Source organism: Tasmannia lanceolata, unplaced genomic scaffold (assembly GCF_043159265.1).
Source record: "Tasmannia lanceolata isolate RefF3 unplaced genomic scaffold, GAP_Taslan_0.1 ptg000006l, whole genome shotgun sequence".
Lineage (NCBI taxonomy): Eukaryota > Viridiplantae > Streptophyta > Magnoliopsida > Canellales > Winteraceae > Tasmannia > Tasmannia lanceolata.
This window is the reverse complement of record NW_027518683.1, coordinates 9,666,944-9,684,009: the sequence shown is the minus strand read 5'-3', so window position 1 is coordinate 9,684,009 and position 17,066 is coordinate 9,666,944. Positions and strand designations below refer to the sequence as shown.

At 37.9% G+C, this 17,066-nt stretch overlaps 2 protein-coding genes across 3 annotated transcripts; one reads left to right on the top strand and one right to left on the bottom strand.

Moving 5' to 3' along the window:
• Positions 1-321: 321 nt before the first annotated feature.
• Positions 322-7,562, top strand: LOC143878334 (uncharacterized protein At2g29880-like). The gene is made up of 4 exons (XM_077380635.1): positions 322-691; positions 848-943; positions 6,252-6,587; positions 6,694-7,562. The coding sequence occupies exons 1-4, from the start codon at positions 575-577 to the stop codon at positions 7,291-7,293; spliced, it is 1,149 nt and encodes a 382-aa protein (XP_077236750.1). The 5' UTR covers positions 322-574; the 3' UTR covers positions 7,294-7,562.
• Positions 7,563-8,708: 1,146 nt separating this feature from the next.
• On the bottom strand, positions 8,709-16,027 carry LOC143879607 (nuclear protein). 2 transcript variants are annotated; one of them, XM_077382072.1, is made up of 5 exons: positions 15,582-16,027; positions 14,268-14,485; positions 10,919-11,047; positions 9,070-9,201; positions 8,709-8,989 (listed from the first exon to the last, which is right to left on the bottom strand). In XM_077382072.1, the coding sequence occupies exons 1-5, from the start codon at positions 15,883-15,885 to the stop codon at positions 8,876-8,878; spliced, it is 897 nt and encodes a 298-aa protein (XP_077238187.1). In that variant the 5' UTR covers positions 15,886-16,027; the 3' UTR covers positions 8,709-8,875. The 2 variants fall into 2 exon arrangements, with proteins under 2 accessions (XP_077238187.1, XP_077238188.1); XM_077382073.1 differs by having other exon boundaries at positions 14,268-14,468; positions 15,582-15,780.
• Between the last annotated feature and the right edge of the window lie 1,039 nt (positions 16,028-17,066).

Here is a 17,066-nt window from a genome sequence, read left to right as displayed (position 1 = left end):
AAAGAGTAAAGTGGATGGCGCCTTAAAAAGAGGAAACCGTGTTAACTCTACAGAAATCAACCAATAAGGACCCCGTTGAAGGTGATTTTTGCAAGGGTGCCCTTCATTCTAACATTCCTCAAATTATATATTTACATATTTTGTTATGAAATTTTTTTTAAAACACTCTTAAAATTTATATTAAACTATGTTATAATAATTTTTAATGCATCATTAGACATTATAATAAATTGACTAGTAATCTATCCAAATCCATACAAAACATGCGAGCCATTTTGTAATTTGTCAGACCCCAATATGATTCGGACATGTCTCTGAATTTTGAATTTGTATCCATAATTTCTTGGACCCTAATCAAATCCTAAATTATGGATCCTTAAGATATACTTTTAGATTAAAATTAGTATTTAAGACCTATCTTTATCGGATTAGATGTTAGAGAACAATTCTGGATCATCGATCAAATGATCCCTACTTGTACTTACTCTCGCCCATATTTTGGCGCCATAATCTAAGAACCCGGGAAAAGAAAAGGCCGATTTGAGAGAGAGAGAGAGAGAGAGAGGGAGGGGAAATGGTGCAACATGCGGTGGTGGACGATCTGGTGAAAATGTCGACGAAGGCCAGCTCTGATCTCACCCTCCTTCAACACAGATTCCACAAGGAGTTCCTACAAATCTACCCCCATAATGTAACCCCCTCTCATTTCTCACTTCCAACCAAGCTAGGGTTTCTCTAATTTATCTTTTCATTTTTTTTTTCTAGGGTTTGACATTCTCTAGGGTTTCTCTAATTTTATATATTTTTCTAGGGTTTGGCATTTCACATCGTAGCTCTAAATTTGCAGGCAAATTCGTTGAAGCTTGTTTCCCGGATGAAGAAAATTCAGGAAGAATTATCCTCGTTAAATGAGGAGTGTCGTAAGCTCCTCTCTGCAGAGCAGGTATATTTTATTCACTTGGATTTCGAATGATCATCTAGCCAGTGTTAACACCCTTCTTGATTTTTCTTCTTCCCGAAATATCAGACATCTGAAAAATCTTCTTCTTCTACAATTGCTCTCGTAATTCACGAATCTCTGCTGTTATTTCCATCCTAAATATTGTTCCGATTCATACCGGGGAATGCCTATCAACTACATGTATGCAACAATTATAAATCAGCACAAACTCGAAAATGGGAGATTTCTATGTTTATGGCTCAATACATACACGCATGGATGCCAACGAGCCGATGCACAGTGAATCAGAGCAAAATCCCTGCAGTGCCAAGTGAGGAGTACTGCAATTTGATCGAGTTCAGCAGTTAAATACCCCATAAAAGGAAAATTTCAGTCTGGCGGTACTCTAAGACATTATTCAATTGTTTTATTTTATTTTTTTAAGACGAATATAAATTATCCCCTCATTTTAAACAAATGTTGGATATATCCTACCGATATGTTTAACAGAAATTGAACTAGGAAAAGGGGCAATTTGGATCCAAGTTTAGTTGCTTTCTAGACTTTGGTCAAAGTTTCATATTTGAGCGGGTTATGTTTTCTTTTGTAAGGGATGGAGTCTGGAGTTTGTTTCTTACTCCAATCAATGTTGTTTTAGAAAGAGTTAATAGTATCTTTGTTGATAAGTAGGTTGTTTTTTATTTTAATTCGGCCAGTTAGTGAGTGATTGGTTTAGAAAGTCTAGAGTTAGAAAGTCTCTAGGAGGCAAGTCATTGCTAATTTTTGTGGGTTGTAATTCTCTCTCTCTCTCTCTCTCTCTCTCTCTCTCTCTCTTTCTTTTTATTTTAATTCGGCCAGTTAGTGAGTGATTGGTTTTGAAAGTCTAGAGTTAGAAAGTCTCTAGGAGGCAAGTCATTGCTAATTTTTGTGGGTTGTAATTCTCTCTCTCTCTCTCTCTCTCTCTCTCTCTCTCTATATATATATATATATATATATATATATATATATATCGTAAAGCCTTATAACTAGATTTAATGATGAATTGTAATAAATTTTTTGAAGCCCTTTAGTCTTGAATGGATTGATATCCATCTGTAAAGATGTGGATGTGATGCTGATGATTGAGCAATTGGTGCCATTGGAGTGATTCCTTTGGTTTAGTTAGAGATGTGATTCCCTAACCCTATGTAATACTATGTAAATTAGTTTTCCCTTCAAGCTTTATCTTCTTCTCTAAATTCTACAATCTCCCGTGTTCTTTGTTCTTCTCTTTTCTCCTTGATCTCAATTCTACAAACTCCGGGTTGGACTGCTGTCACATCACAAACAATACTAAACTAAGTGAACTAAGTGACCCTAGCTGGTCATTTAATAGACAAATTTGATTGAAACTTTAGGATATTTTTCTAGGCCATAACTGACATCAAATAGACAATTTCTAGCCTGATCCAATACTGCAATTTTTATCTTAGCTAAGATCCAAACCTGGCTACTGTCAAATCCTGCCAATTTGAAAAGGCTCTCAGATTTGGTCATTCCGGATCCGATTGACCTGTATCATTGAATATTGTCTTTGATTAATGTTTCTCTGCCATATACTAAAACTTTGAAGACTCAATTTGGTGTCATATAGTACCTATGAATGTTTCACTCATTCTTCTTGGACGTCCCCGGATGGATGACTGAGATCTGTATCATTGTGGGAAAGCTAATACCTACTACTTGATATTTCGTGGCAAGTGAATTGTTCTAAGACCTATGTCAGCTGAAGACATTAAGAGTCATAGTAAGAACAAGCCAGAGGTGTCTGAGAAGGAATTCAAGATTGAACAGAAAGAATCGAGAGTTGTTTATGCAGTGATGACTGAAATAGCAAAACTAGCTGTCGAACCTCCTGTAGAAGTTCATTGCAAAGTGAAAAACTTGGTGTCTGAGTTCTGTTGTAGCCCCAAAAGAGCTGCTAGATGAGCTACCTCCCATGTGTGATGTACAACCCGCAATAGATCTTGTAGTGTGGTAGCAATTGCCAAACCTTCCTACTTATTGCATGAATCTGATGGAGTATGTCGAATCAAAGCGACAAGTAGACAGGCTAATACATAAGGGATTTCTCATCGAAAGTGTAAGTCCTTGTACCCTGCCATTCTTTCTTACTCCTTAGAAAGATGGGTTGGAGGATGTGTGTTGATAGCAGATCCATAAAAAGATTGCATTCAAGTAATTCTTTCCAATTAATTTCATTGAATGAAATTGAATTTCATTGAAAAAGATTGAACCTTCGGTTCGGGAAGGATTAGAGTCGAACCTGTTCGATGACCGGGTCTTTCTTTGTAGTAACACCACAGACAACGCCGTACGATTTTCCCGATCTAAATCGAGCAGGTTTTTTTGCACAAGAAAATGTGATATTCATGATGGTGGGTTCTTCAATCTTCTCCAAGATTCATCTCTGAAGTAGTTACCACCAAATGAGGGTAAGATCGGGTGATGAATGGAAGATGGCATTCAAAACCAAAGATTGATTCTATGAATGGCTAGTCATGCTATTCAGTCTTTCTAATGATCCAATTACGTCCATGTGGTCAGAGGCAGCCCTAAGGCCTTTGAAGCTATCAAACAGAAGATGGCAGAGACCCATGTTCTTTAGCTACTTGATTTTCTAAAGTCTTCGTAGTTAGTTGCAATGCTTCTCAAGTTTGTCTCGGTGGAATCCCCATACAAGATGACCATCTTGTTGCTTATCACAGTGAGACGCTTAACAAGGCCAAGAAGTTCTTTACCTACGACAAAGAGTTGTCGGTGGTACAAACACTTCGCCATTGGAGACACTACCTTATATCTAAGGAGTTCATATTGTACTCAGATCTTGGTTATTGTCGTGGAAAATTGGTAGAGTTTCTACAAGATCACACGTTCATTATCAAACATCAAGCAGACGTGGAGAATAAAGCAGTTGATGCTCTAAGTTGTGTTGTGTATATACTGCACTCTATGTCTGCTCTTGTAATTGGCTTTGATCAACCGAAGAAAAACTACTCTGTGCAAAGATTTTGGCATTGTATATGTTGAAATTCTCGCGGGGCAGCAAGACAACACCTTGAACTTTTCCATTCACGATGGATACCCCTTTAAGAATACCTATCTATGCCTCCTAGATGCTTCACTTAGAGATCAAGTGATTTGAGAGCTATATGCCGAAGGTGCCACAGGACACTTTGTTCGTGATAAGACTAAAACTATGGCAGAAGACAGATTCTATTGGCCCACCTTTAAGAGTAATGCGGTGAGGATCATCCAACAATGTCATGCGTGCCAATTGGTTACAAGAAGCACAAGACAAGCTCATACACGCCTCTACCTATACCCCATCATCCTTGGAAAAATCTTAGCATGGATTTTTTCCTTGGTTTCATGATGGCTATTAGAGGGCATGATTCTGTGTTCGTGGTGGTGGATAGATTGTGAAAGATAATGCACTTTATACTATGTAGCAGGACGTCGTATGTCATGCATATTGCCAACATTTTTTTCAAAGAAGTGGTGCGATTTCATGGCCTTCCCAAGATGTAAAGTTTAAAAGCTATTTTTGGAGAACATTGCGGAAGTTGTTCTGAACAAAGCTACAATTCTCTTCTGCTTTTCATCCACATACCGATGGCCAAACAGAGGTCGTTAGCAGAAGCTTAGTTGGTGACCTGCTACGATGCTTAGTTGGTGATCATAAAACCGAGTGAGATCAGACTTTGTCAATGACTTAATTTGCTTACAATAATATAGTTCAGTCGATATTTCCACTGGCCGGACTCCTTTTGAAGTGGTCATTGCCTCATTGGTATCTAGCCACGAAGGCCTATCAACCTCATATCATTACCGCCCGACGCCAGGACCAGCATAGAAGCTGAAGGCGCGCGAGTTGCATAATTATGTTCTCAAGAGAGTTGACATTAGCAATGAAGCCTACAAATCAGCAGCTGATTTACATCATTACCTTTTTGAATTTCGCAAAGGTGGCACGGTGATGGTATGGATTCAATGGGAGTGACTCCTTAAAGGAGCTTTTAAGAAGCAAAATTCATGTAGTGTTGGCCCATACAAGATCATTAAGAAAATTAGTTCCAACGTATATATTCTAGAACTTATTGGAAACATGGGAATCAATCCAATCTTCAATGTGGAAGATGTCACTGATTTAATTAAGGCCAGGTTTGGATATCCACAAGATTTAGATTTGGATTTCTCACATTGGCAGTTGAGATTTGGAACTAGATCGGAACCTTCAATTTCCGAATCAGCTACAACAGTGAAAAAAAAATCTTCAAATCTTTTTTGGGAGACATTATTTGGAAATCCATGTGTGGTAATTACCTTCACCCTCTCTGCTCCTCGATCTTGCTGCAGCAACAGCGAGACGTCCCTCTCTCTCTCTCTCTCTCTCTCTCTCTCTCTCTCTCTCTCTCTCTCTCTCTCTCTCTCTCTCTCTCTCTCTCTCGTACAACATGAGCATGAGGATGATTGATGTATTTTGTATCCAAAACTCAAATCCAAATCCAAATACAAAAGCATGAGGTATCCAAACGTGGCCTTAGAATTGACAGTCTTTTTTAGGTTTGACTTCAAGGAGGCGTATGTATTCAGCTAAACAACTTAAAGAGGTTAAGGAAGAGTCGAGTAAAAAGTAGAATAAGCGACAATGCTTCAAAAGGAGATGATGTAGCAATATTTACAGAAGATACAGTGGCTAGACTTAGGAATGCTCTCATAGATATAGAGTTTGAAAAACTTGATGAAGGCTATGTTAGATCTTTGATTTCTAGCAGTGGCATATATGATTATGATAGTAAAAGTTCCCCTAAAGGGAAGTGGTAATGTAATATGTAACCATAATTGGATCTTGTTAATTAAGACTTATGTATTCTTATCAATTCTCTCTTATTTTTGTTTTTTTCATGTTTAAGAATTAAGACTCTTGTTTCTCTATTCATGAGCAAAAGTAATAGAATAAAAAACGTTTTCTAGCAAGAATCAAAACTCATATAAAATGAGAAATGAAATAATCAGTTACATATAATTCTCGAAAGGGAAGAGCATGATGAAAAGTCATACAACAAAACCCTTTTACAAATGTCCGTATGGGTTTTGTTCATGTTCAAGACACTTGCTCATGTTTATGACATGTAAATTGATGGATGACCTATCATTTCTCTATGATTTATATTTTAGTTTGTGATGTTGCGTATTGGCGAATTTCTTTGTTAGTGTCTATGAATGTGCATCAATTATGGGTACATGAGTTATTTATCAATTGTTTCAGTTGTCAAGTGCATTAAGAGGCAAGGGCAACTACGAGCAGTGGAGTGCACAGGAATCTCGGGAGTTGTTAAAGCTCTTAGTGGATGCGGCCAACAATGGGGCTAGGCAGGCGGATGGGTCTTTCTCGAAGAAACTCATCACCCAGAAAGTCCTCCCAGCTCTGAATTCAAAACTCCGATGTAACAAAACTTATGACCATGTTAGGAGCAAGTTGAAGGTGTGGAAGAGGACTTATACACCGATTGCAAAATTGATGGCCACTAATTCTGGATTTGGATGGGATCCTTTGACCCAAAAAATTACTGCATCCGACAAAGTTTGGGATGCTTATCTTGTGGTTAGAAGATGATATTATTCAAGCTCTAAATATTACTCTTATTATATTAACTTTAATATTATATGACAACTCATATATAATAAATTTTAATCTTTCTTGGGTATAGGTCCACCCAGACGCAGTCAACTACAGAGTCAAGGTATTTGAGGACTTTGACGACTTGAAGACGGTCGTCGGGCAAGGTTCAATAGTCAGTTCTAAGAATACACAAGTTTCAAAAGTGGGCTTTGATACAAGCCCCAGGTTGGATGGAATTATGGTGGGTGAGGAAGTTCCCGAGGGGGGAGATGTGTTTGTTGCACATACACCTTCACAGGAACCAGCCAACCAGGGAGATGTGAATGTTGCACATACATCTTCACAGGAACCAGCCAACCAGTGCACTACATCATCAGTGAGACGGAAGCGTAGGTATGATGAGGCCACTTCATTGCTTCAAAGGGCACCTGCTGTGGAGAGCACTGAGTTGATTGCTGAGTCCCTTGCTGGCCTAGCTGTCAAAATGAAAGTTCTTAATTCGAGGAGTGTCATCCACAATGACTGGCTGAAGGCAGTGAACGAGATCCCAGACCTTGAAGAGGAGCTGCGTTTTAGGGCAGGTGGGTTTTTGAACACGCCGGAGTTTAAAGAACAATTTATAGGAATGGATGTGGAAACTCGTAGGAGGTTTTTGAGATGGAGGTCTGAGTTAGGAGGTCGTAGATGAGATCTATTATGGGAGAAACTTGGGTTTAGAAACTTAATGTAGATATTTTTAGTAGGGTTTTGCACCATTCAAAAAGAAAAATTTAGTAGGGTTTTGTTGTATGATTTTTTTATGATGTTGTATGCCTTTTTATCTTCCTCTTTCCTTTTGAGAAATGCATGTAATTTGCATTTCTCATTTTATATGGGCTTTGATTTTTGCTGTAAGGGTTTATTTTTTCTATTACTTCTGCGCATGAATAGAAGTGACTAGAGAAGCTTTGTTGCTTATTCTTATTCTTGGATATATGGATGAGATGAAATTGTGGGTTGCAATGTGTGTGCGCGCTAGCTATAGTGATGATGGTGATGGTGATGGTGTGGGTGGTTTGTGGTGGTGGTGATGATATTGTGGGTGATGGTGCGTGCATTGTTTGCTGGTTGATGTACCATTGAACTATGTAGTTGTTGAAACTCCATGTTCAAATGACAAAGAATACATATTATTAGACACTAGGATTGGATGATTGGCATGATTCTTGAATGGGCTATAAGATATCAAATGAAAGGTTGAGATCAATCAGGGCTGGGACCCGCTATTCTGTAGTGGGCCTATGTTTGGGTGCCTTAAAAAAGTTTGTTCCGACTCATTTGTCATCCCCATAGAAAAAAAAGCCAAAATTGGAGGCACATCCCATTAACATGGAGCTTTTTCAAGCTCATATCATCACATCCTTGCAGGGACAATCGGGGACACGGATGTGTTTTTCTAGCAGCTCAAGAAAGCCGCTATGAAGAGATTACCGTGTTGGGGAGCTTCCTAACAGCCTATGACAATGTTAGGAAGGCTGTTTGGGACAATCCTAACACTAGGAGTGTCTTAATACCGTTTCCCAAAAAGGGTAAAGGGACTGGCATCTTGCTGCCCCTAGTGGTTCTCACTCTGGTCTGATCTGAACCGTCCATCTCATTAGCCTTGCCTTGGATCTTCGAAGAACCACAAATCATGCCAATAGCGCATATTTTAACCAGCTAGGTGCCTACACGTGGGCCATTAGGCAATATAAAATTTTGACCGTTCATGTTCAATAACAAAAAATAAACGGCATTTGATTTTACAATTGGATAATTGATTAATTCTTGGGCCATAAGGGATCCAACGCAAGGACTATCAGATGGACAGTTCAGATCATCCAATTGTGGGACCAACTACGACTTAGTGAGAGTGCAATAGTAATCCATTCTTCCATATAAACCATGGCAGGGAGGACGTATAATGCTGAAAAGATGAATGATTGCCATGATTTTTGGGTCGTAAGAGATCCAAAGTAAAGATTATAAGATAGACGGTTCATATCAGTCAGAGGTATGAGGAGCATGATTCAGATTTCAGACCATGGGGATATCCAAAACAAGGAATAGAGAAAGACTGTGGGATGCAGCAATAAGTAGTATTCTTAAAGTCCAAAATGTCTTATACAGTAATAAAACATAGCATTTTATTTGTTGGTTTCAGGAAAACAGGAGGACATCAATCTATAGCTCTTTTCCGGGATGACTCATAACTAATGAAGAAAAAGGGCAATGGGGACTGCATAGATGTGTTAGATTATCTTCAGTTCCTGGAGCCAAGCTGTATGCAAGGGGCATGGGTCTGGTTTTCCTTCAGCAACTGCCTTTTGGGTGAGTGAATAGAACCAACCATTCCTCCATTTGAACTGTATATACTTCATAAATTCAGCAATCCAAATAATGAATTGGATCAATACTTGTCCAAATTACAATGAGATGCAAATACCTCTTTCACTGCAGTTGGGAAGTGAGCAACAGCTCTTGAATAAGCACACAATCTCTCTTCCATTGCTTCTTCGAATGCTATCCCCTTCTCTGCAGCAGCTGCTGATGCTAGCTCTGCAATGAGGCTACCGACCTGCAAGCAAGTAGTGTGGGATTCTGTAAGACTTCGAACAAATCATGCTAATGTTTCAAGTGTCACCCTGTAATTCAAACAGATCTTAGTGACAATTTACTAATCTGTTGCTTCAGTTTTTCTCATCGCCAGTACGTTATGTCACTTGTCTAATGTCTCAATAAACATTGGCAGCAATACATTTGGAAAACTTCTAAGATAAAGAAGAAAAAAGAAAAATATTTGGTATGTAGGCAACAAAATTGAGAAAGAGCACCGGAAGGCACTATTCTTGCTGGCCTTCTTATGTGGGTCTCATCCAGTTTATTTTAACGCCCACGCTTGGGACAGAATTGATAGAGAAGAGATCCACTCAATGATCGAAACAAGCTGTTTTCTACAGGGAGACAAAGATAGGTAACAACTCAATTTCCAGCTATGTATCTTTAACTCCAGATGAGTTTTCCCCTTGTCCCAATTTATCCGTGCAAATACACCAAAACTTTTGGCAGAAAATCTATGTGAAAATTCACAAAAAGGACAGAAGAATGACTTGAAACTTGAAAGACCCAAAATTTCAGCAATATATAGCTATAGAACTTAAATTATTCTTGTTCTAGTTGTAGGAAACTTAAGATGTGAAAATTCAAACAGAAGGTAAGATCTTAATTGATAAAGAATGCGAATAGCATCAAACTATTCATATGTAGCATCACATCATATAGATCATATGAAGTTTGAGAATCGATCCCAGAAGAAGAAATTTTATTTTTCAAGAATAAACTCTCCCAAATACAGCAAAAGAAACATATACATCACTCAAAACCAAAGTCTACTTCATTTAGTCCTAGCCCTCCATCTAAACTTCTAACAGTCCTAACTGGCCCAAATTTGACACAAGTCTACAACCTCAAAAATATTTACAGAGGTTTTAGAATGATGAGGCCACAAAAAACACTTATAATAACTTTAAGTTAAACTTTTATAGTACCTAGATAACCTTTCATCCAAAACCAACTTTGGTATGAATATGCATCCTAACACAAATCATATAAAATTAATATTGGTTGGGCCCCACTTAAATAATTTCACTGGCTTACAATACCAAATTAAAGGCCCTTATCTTTTGTTCTTTTTCAAAAATCATGGCAATCAAACTGCTTACCAATCCAATCAACGGGTGGTATAAGGGCAACTGAACTGAAAAATGAGCATATTGAAGGACAAAAGTAGAACTGACTACGAGATTATGACGACTTATAAATGGGTGGGCCCAACTTAATTTAGTTAAGTGACTTGTAATAATAGATTTAATGCCCTTTTCTTTGTTCTTTTTCAAATTTCTACTATTGCATCACCATTGCTCAAAAATCATGGCAATCAAATTACTTGTACATCCAATCAATGGACGGTATATGGACAATTGAGAAGAAAAAAATTGAGTAAAAGAATGGGCACTCTTTTACTCAATTGAGTAAAAGTTGAGTAAAAAAATTTAAGTAAAATTCAAGGACAGAAAACAGAGTGACTATGAGAGTAGGATCGTCTCAATTTCATCTTATAGTTATTTATGTTTTATTTTCTTTTTTGTTCTTTTTATGCTTTTTCTTTTTGTTTGCTTTCATCTCGTTCAGACCAACTCATCCCTGTTCTTTATTTCTCCTCTGTCATTGTAGTAAATCTCTTATTTATCTTTCAAAAGAAAAAAAAAAGACAGAACATGTCAGAGGAGGCTTGCCTCAGAACGATGCTCCCTCTCAACGACACCCACAGTAGCTCCTGGATGACGGGCTCCAACAAGCATGAAAGCTGAAATCCATATCAATTTTTCTAACATTTGCTTCTGAAAAGCTTCCTTCTCAAGAACCTGCAGCAGATAGAAAGTGAATGAGTGGGGCTTAAAGATTGCTGCAATTATCGATGATATGAGTGAAAATGAAAAAGGTACTCAAGTAGACTAGACCTCTTAATATGTGGTAAAAGAAATGGAGCACATGCTCCCAACACATATAACATTCAGAAATTCAAGGACATGGTATCTAAGTAACCATTCATACATTTGAAGGTTTCTGAAGGTTATAACGTTTGAGTGCTGTACTTGGCGTCACGGTTTCTACTATTCTTTTAACTTTTTTCAACATGTCCAAGGGACATCACTGCAGATGGTTTTTTTCCAACTAAATTGGATATTTAATTGTCAAAGATTCCTTACCTACTATGCAAGGAGAATACACCACCCTTTTCAAAATGCCATTGTCTACTATTCTTCACATACTATTGTAGATGGTTGCAGAAGACTTCTACTAAGAATAATACACTACCTGTACATCAGACCAACATCAATCATACATTGGCAGTCTGCCAGTGATGACTAAATCAAAAAAGATCCCACAAAACAGTTGGTCCACCAGACAAGTAGTTTTATGTCTACTTTTCCCATAAAATTTATTATGTCAGGATTTTATCACACCCCCAGATCTGAACTTTTAGATCTTATTAACATTTTCATCAAATCATCGTTCTCAGATCTAGATTCTTTTTAAGGGAAAAAAAGGCACACCAGATCACTCTTGTACTCACCTTCTCTGCATTTTTTTCAGCTCTGAGAAATATCCTTGTTCAGGTAACTTGGTCCCTGCTTCTTTTATTGTCATAGGACAAATAAGGGGAGGAATTTCCTACTCAAGAAGTTGCACGAATTCCCAGGAATTGCAGAACAGAAGAGGGAATAATAATTGAAAACTTTTTTTGAATGCAATGAGAATTTCATTAAAAGTCAAGAAGGGGGACGCAAGCCCCAGAGACCGAGATGGCCAAGATATGATAGAAAAGGAAGAAAAAAGAGAAGTACAAAACTAAGAAAGGATAAGATTACAAAAAACCAATGACCCCTGGCAGGGAAGAAAATCAAAAAGCTCCAAGTGTGGCCTATTGATTCTGGATCGAACCAGACGGTCCACTTTGCAGTTGGCAGATCTCCAAACATGCTGAAATTGGACCCTTTGCCCCTCAATGCGCTCCTGAATTTCTTCAATCGCATACACAAATCTCCAAAGGTATTGACTATTGAGTACAGTTGTCCATCCACCTGATTATGTTCAGTGAGTCTCCTTCAACTATGAGATCATTGGGTTCTTTGAAGTCATGCATAATCGGCAACTTTCAAGCAGTAAGGTGATACACATGCAGATTTAAACAATAAAAAAGGAATTACAGGCTTCTGAAGCTGCCGTGGGGTTTGGAGATGAGTATACTAATTGACCTTGGGACTTTTAGAAAGAAGATTAACATTACTAGATGAAGATGAAAAGTGACCTAGAGATGTAATGCACAGATAAACAAAACTAATGATGAAGTAATAGATCTAAGATTGGTAAAACACAAACTAAAGATTCTTCTCAAAAAAAAAAAAAAAAAACACAAACTAAAGATATAAATACCTGAATTAAAATAGGATAAAAGGAAGGATATGTCAACGTCTCACTAACATAACCGAATACGTCTCACAAAGGGGCTCAGGGCTCCTAGGCGTCTCACCAAAGGAGTCAAGGCGTCTCACAATGAGTTGTAGAAGATTCTTCCACGATTTGAACAAGTTGCAAAAACAATCTTTCATTCAATAATCCATAACTTTGATTGCTGACCCTATGCCTTTCAATATATAAACTTGCCCATAAACTTATGAAAAGACTCCTATTCAAACTTTAGAAATGGAATTCTAATCTAACTTAGAAACAGATAATTACTCTACAAACAATCCTAGTTAAAAAAATCTTCTAACAAATAACAATCCCAATATAGAAACTATCCAAGTCAAGTCAAATAACTTACATGCCCAATATAGAAACTATCCTATGATTTAGCTGACACTTTGAATATATTGTTGACACGCGTATCGACACTTCTAAATGTACTGCTAGAAGTGTCGGACTTAATGTGGGCATGTCGACACGTTTTTGAATCGTGTATGGTGGTTTGGTCAATAGTGGGTCAAGCAATATTGAATGGTGATGTGGGCGGTGGTTTCCGAGGAATACAAATAACCTAAGTGTGACATTATTTTTTATTATTGATTATTGTGTTTACCTCTTTTATTATTAACTCTTTTTTTTATTATAAACTCTTCTTTTGGCTCTTCCTTAACTAATATTTATTGTTATATCCCCTCCCCTCCCCTAAACCTAAAACCCTAACAAACTCTTATTCCAATATTTTATTCATTGTATCCTATTGGTCTCCGTTTCTTGATGTATACTAGAGACAAGAGTGAACCAAATTAAATTGATGAACGCGTTATTATTTGATTATCTCATTTTTGTTTAAAATTGTAGTTGATTAATCCTAAGATTTACTAGTTTGTTGAATGAATATATTGTTGCAAATTATGATAGTAATCAGTAATTTTATACATATATGGGTCTGTCATCATTTCTAGATTTTTAGGGGTTGTCATGTCAGACACCTCGTATCCGTGTCGAAACTCGACACAAGAATCCACAAATCATGATTATATATACTTTTTGTTTTAACCATGTCCCCGTTTCTAAATTTTGGGGGGTTTCCGTGTCCGATTGACACCCGACAATCATGTCTATGTCCACAAATCATAGAAACTATACTTAGAAACAAAGAACTTTCGTAATTGGACACTAGGGAGTAAAATAGAAACTAAATTAAATAAGTAAATATGCCCATGTAGAGCCAATGTCGTGCAGCAACCCAACAAGAAACCCTAAGTCATCCACAACTTGTTTGACAAGAGTAGAACATGTTGCAAATGCTTGGACCTGTAGATGCCATTTCAACACATGCTGGATTACCATGGCTCATGCCTCCTTTTTCTTGTTGGTCTTGATCTCCATCACTTATGTTCTTCACTTACATGAATACAATATCTTAAATACATAAGTTCAAATGGCTTACCAGTTACCAAATAAATGGAAGCGCAGATTGATCTACAGTCACATCTAAGTAAAATATGGAATTAATATTAATCAGGAAACTTTCAATGGTCACTGATATCAGAACACCAAACTTTACCATCCAGAGAACAGTGCAGTAAGTAAATAGAAGTTACAATTCTGCACCTTGCAAGAAAGGCCTCCAGCTTGTAACCGTGTAGCCACTGCAGATGCCCATTTTCCAAAAGCTGATGTCAAGCCCTCGGGATTGGTGTCAGTTTTTCCATCAATAGGAGGTTCTCCAAGTTTTGAGACAGCGAAGTATGCCAAGACTTGGTTTGCATCACTCAGACCTTTACTCTGAAACCATGGATCAAGCATCCCATTCTGGAAAAAGACCAAATCTGCTGGAATGTTAACATCCCCACCATTTCACATGATAAAGAAGACCAAGATTTTCTATACTGAATTTTTTTATTATGTTTTTACGAACTTCATTATGAAAAGGAAACAACTGGGTATGACCAAACAATCGTAAACAAACATAATTTCAATGGTTATAGAAAATCCCCAAGACAACTAGCTGCAGTACAGCATGTTACACAAACTAATAATGCAACAGATAATTACAATTAATAGAACAAAGCCCATTTCACGTATCTTGTCAAAGAAAAATAATCACATGTGGCATATGCTTTAGATGATGTCGTTCCCCACATATATGTACAATCTCATAGATGATACTGACAAAATTCAATGCTTGTGAAGTCCTGTATGCCACTATTTTGCCATACAGTTTCCAAAGAACTCTTAAGCAAAATTTCTTTTTCTACGTTCTGTCTCGTGTAAAATGACCTCAGCAAAATGTGATAACTACCCAGAATGATCCAGTCACAAGCTTGGAATAAAATCCGCGGTAACTAATATCAAACAATCGACTACAAAACATGCTAAATGATTACAGGAACTAAATATAAACATCTTATTTAATAGTAATTACATACCCAGCAAAAGGGAGTTGATATCTACGCTGATTTACACAACCATGTTTTGATTGATCCATCCCCATAGCCTCCTCTATTTTAAACTTCTTTGATGGGTTGTAATAGCTGATAGGAATTGTAACAATCAATGAAAAAATTTCTGTAACAAGGGGGGTAATGTATATTAATACAGGCGGATTACGTATTTTAATTTGTAAAAAGAAAGAAAAAAGGATGAAATTTACTCATAAAAGATAAGATAAGATGAGTTTAATTTTGAATGTTTGATTGTACTGCTTTTCAATAGAATGAGAGTAGCCTAATTGTGTTCAGACGCGTCTGGACAATAAGCAAAAGAGTCTCATATCTGAAGATGAATCATTTCACAAGGCAATGCGCTTTGGACAGAAAAAAAGGAAAGAAGAAACCAAAGAAAAGGTTAATCAGTTTATGTATATAGATAACAAGACAGGAAGAAAGAGAAAATGGAAAGGGCGAAAAGAGAAAGTCTGATTACCGTTCCATCGAGAGGGAGGAGTGGCTTCAAGAACGGCATCAAGATCATCATTCCTAGTGCACACGAAAATGGGGCCCGCGAAATCGAGGGGCACCGGCGAGCCTCTGCCGACGACAAGGTCTGCACCGGTGCCCATGCCCTGCAATGCCCTCCCAACTCTCCCACCTCCGACTATTATCGCCGGAAGAACGGCTGTGCTGGTAGCCATGCCCGAGGACGACGATGAAACCCTAACCCTAGAACCAGCAGGCCTGCTACAGTGTGACCAAATGGCGCCTGAAACCACCGCAAGTGCGATGACCATTATACAGTTCGTGGGGGTGCGCACTTTTAAATAACCTGCGCCTACTTTTCATCGAGAAAAGCTCTAACAATCTTCTTCTTTATTCAAGACCTATGAGGCTATGCAGAACCACCCGTTTCCTGTGCTCTATCCATATGATATGAGCTTCGTTGATCTACTAAATCATCACGATCTACTCAACCCATGCGGAAAATATTAGACTACAAGAATCAACGGTTTATCTTTTCTTGGTGGGTCCTAATCAAGGGATCAGATCAGTTCATCAAGATCAATGCCCCCATTATGTATAAATCCTGGCTACGCCACTGTTTATCCTTATCCTGCCCGCGTATCTTCATAGGACTACAAGCACGCATATCTTATAGAGGAATGCTAATTTGAAGGGCGCCTGGAAAAAAACAAGCCACTGAGGCGCTCCATTGGATCCACATCACACACTGCAAAGTCAAAATTAAAGGATGATAAACGTGGTAGTGTGATGAATATTCAATTGGGTGCCATTCTGGCTAAGCTTTTGCGAGGGCGCCATTCAGTCTAGTATTCCTCTGATACAAAGACAGCACTTGTGTATCTTTCTTACATGTTGAAAATTAACTCAGGACGTCGCATGGGTTTTCTCCATGCCAATTATAGCTAAACAAGTAGAATTAATAGGAATTTAATGCTCTAGCATTTTAGTGTATTAAGTGCCAGTGTTTCAAAACGCAATGTTGGCTAAAATGTGACGGATACAAATCCCAGTTGACTCGGCACGACGCGATCAAGTACTCAGTTGAGTCGACTGTAGTCATATAACTCAGGAGTTTTGTTTTGTTTTGATTGACTGAATAGGAAAAAAAATCCAGACTCAGATGAACAAATTCAAGGTAAGAGAGTCAACTCAAGTGAGTTGATGATTGATCCGAACCGTCCACTTGAAAGTCCTTGCTTTTGGAACATTACGGCCTTGAATTTGAACTGTTGCAATGTTGGCAACAAGTAGTTTCTTACCGTTTATGATCAACGGCAGAAAATACATGTTATTAGATGCTAGGATTTGAATGTTCGGCATGAATTTTGGGCCGTAGGAGAGCCAAAGAAAGGCTTATCAAGTACGTACCGTTCAGCTTATCCAACTAAGCCGGTGAAAAAACCGCTTGATGGAGGTAGCCAAGTGTCGCTGGGAATGAAGAGGGGCGAAT

Excerpts from the sequence above, each read along its gene's own strand:
- LOC143878334 (XM_077380635.1), top strand. The coding sequence starts at position 575 with ATGGTGCAACATGCGGTGGTGGACGATCTGGTGAAAATGTCGACGAAG. Across the intron at positions 692-847 it reads TACAAATCTACCCCCATAAT|GCAAATTCGTTGAAGCTTGT; the intron begins GTAACCCCCTCT and ends CTAAATTTGCAG. Across the intron at positions 6,588-6,693 it reads TTTGGGATGCTTATCTTGTG|GTCCACCCAGACGCAGTCAA; the intron begins GTTAGAAGATGA and ends TCTTGGGTATAG.
- LOC143879607 (XM_077382072.1), bottom strand. The coding sequence starts at position 15,885 with ATGGTCATCGCACTTGCGGTGGTTTCAGGCGCCATTTGGTCACACTGT. Across the intron at positions 11,048-14,267 it reads CTGGAGGCCTTTCTTGCAAG|GTTCTTGAGAAGGAAGCTTT; the intron begins GTGCAGAATTGT and ends TATCTGCTGCAG. Across the intron at positions 9,202-10,918 it reads AGAGGGAGCATCGTTCTGAG|GTCGGTAGCCTCATTGCAGA; the intron begins GCAAGCCTCCTC and ends ACTTGCTTGCAG.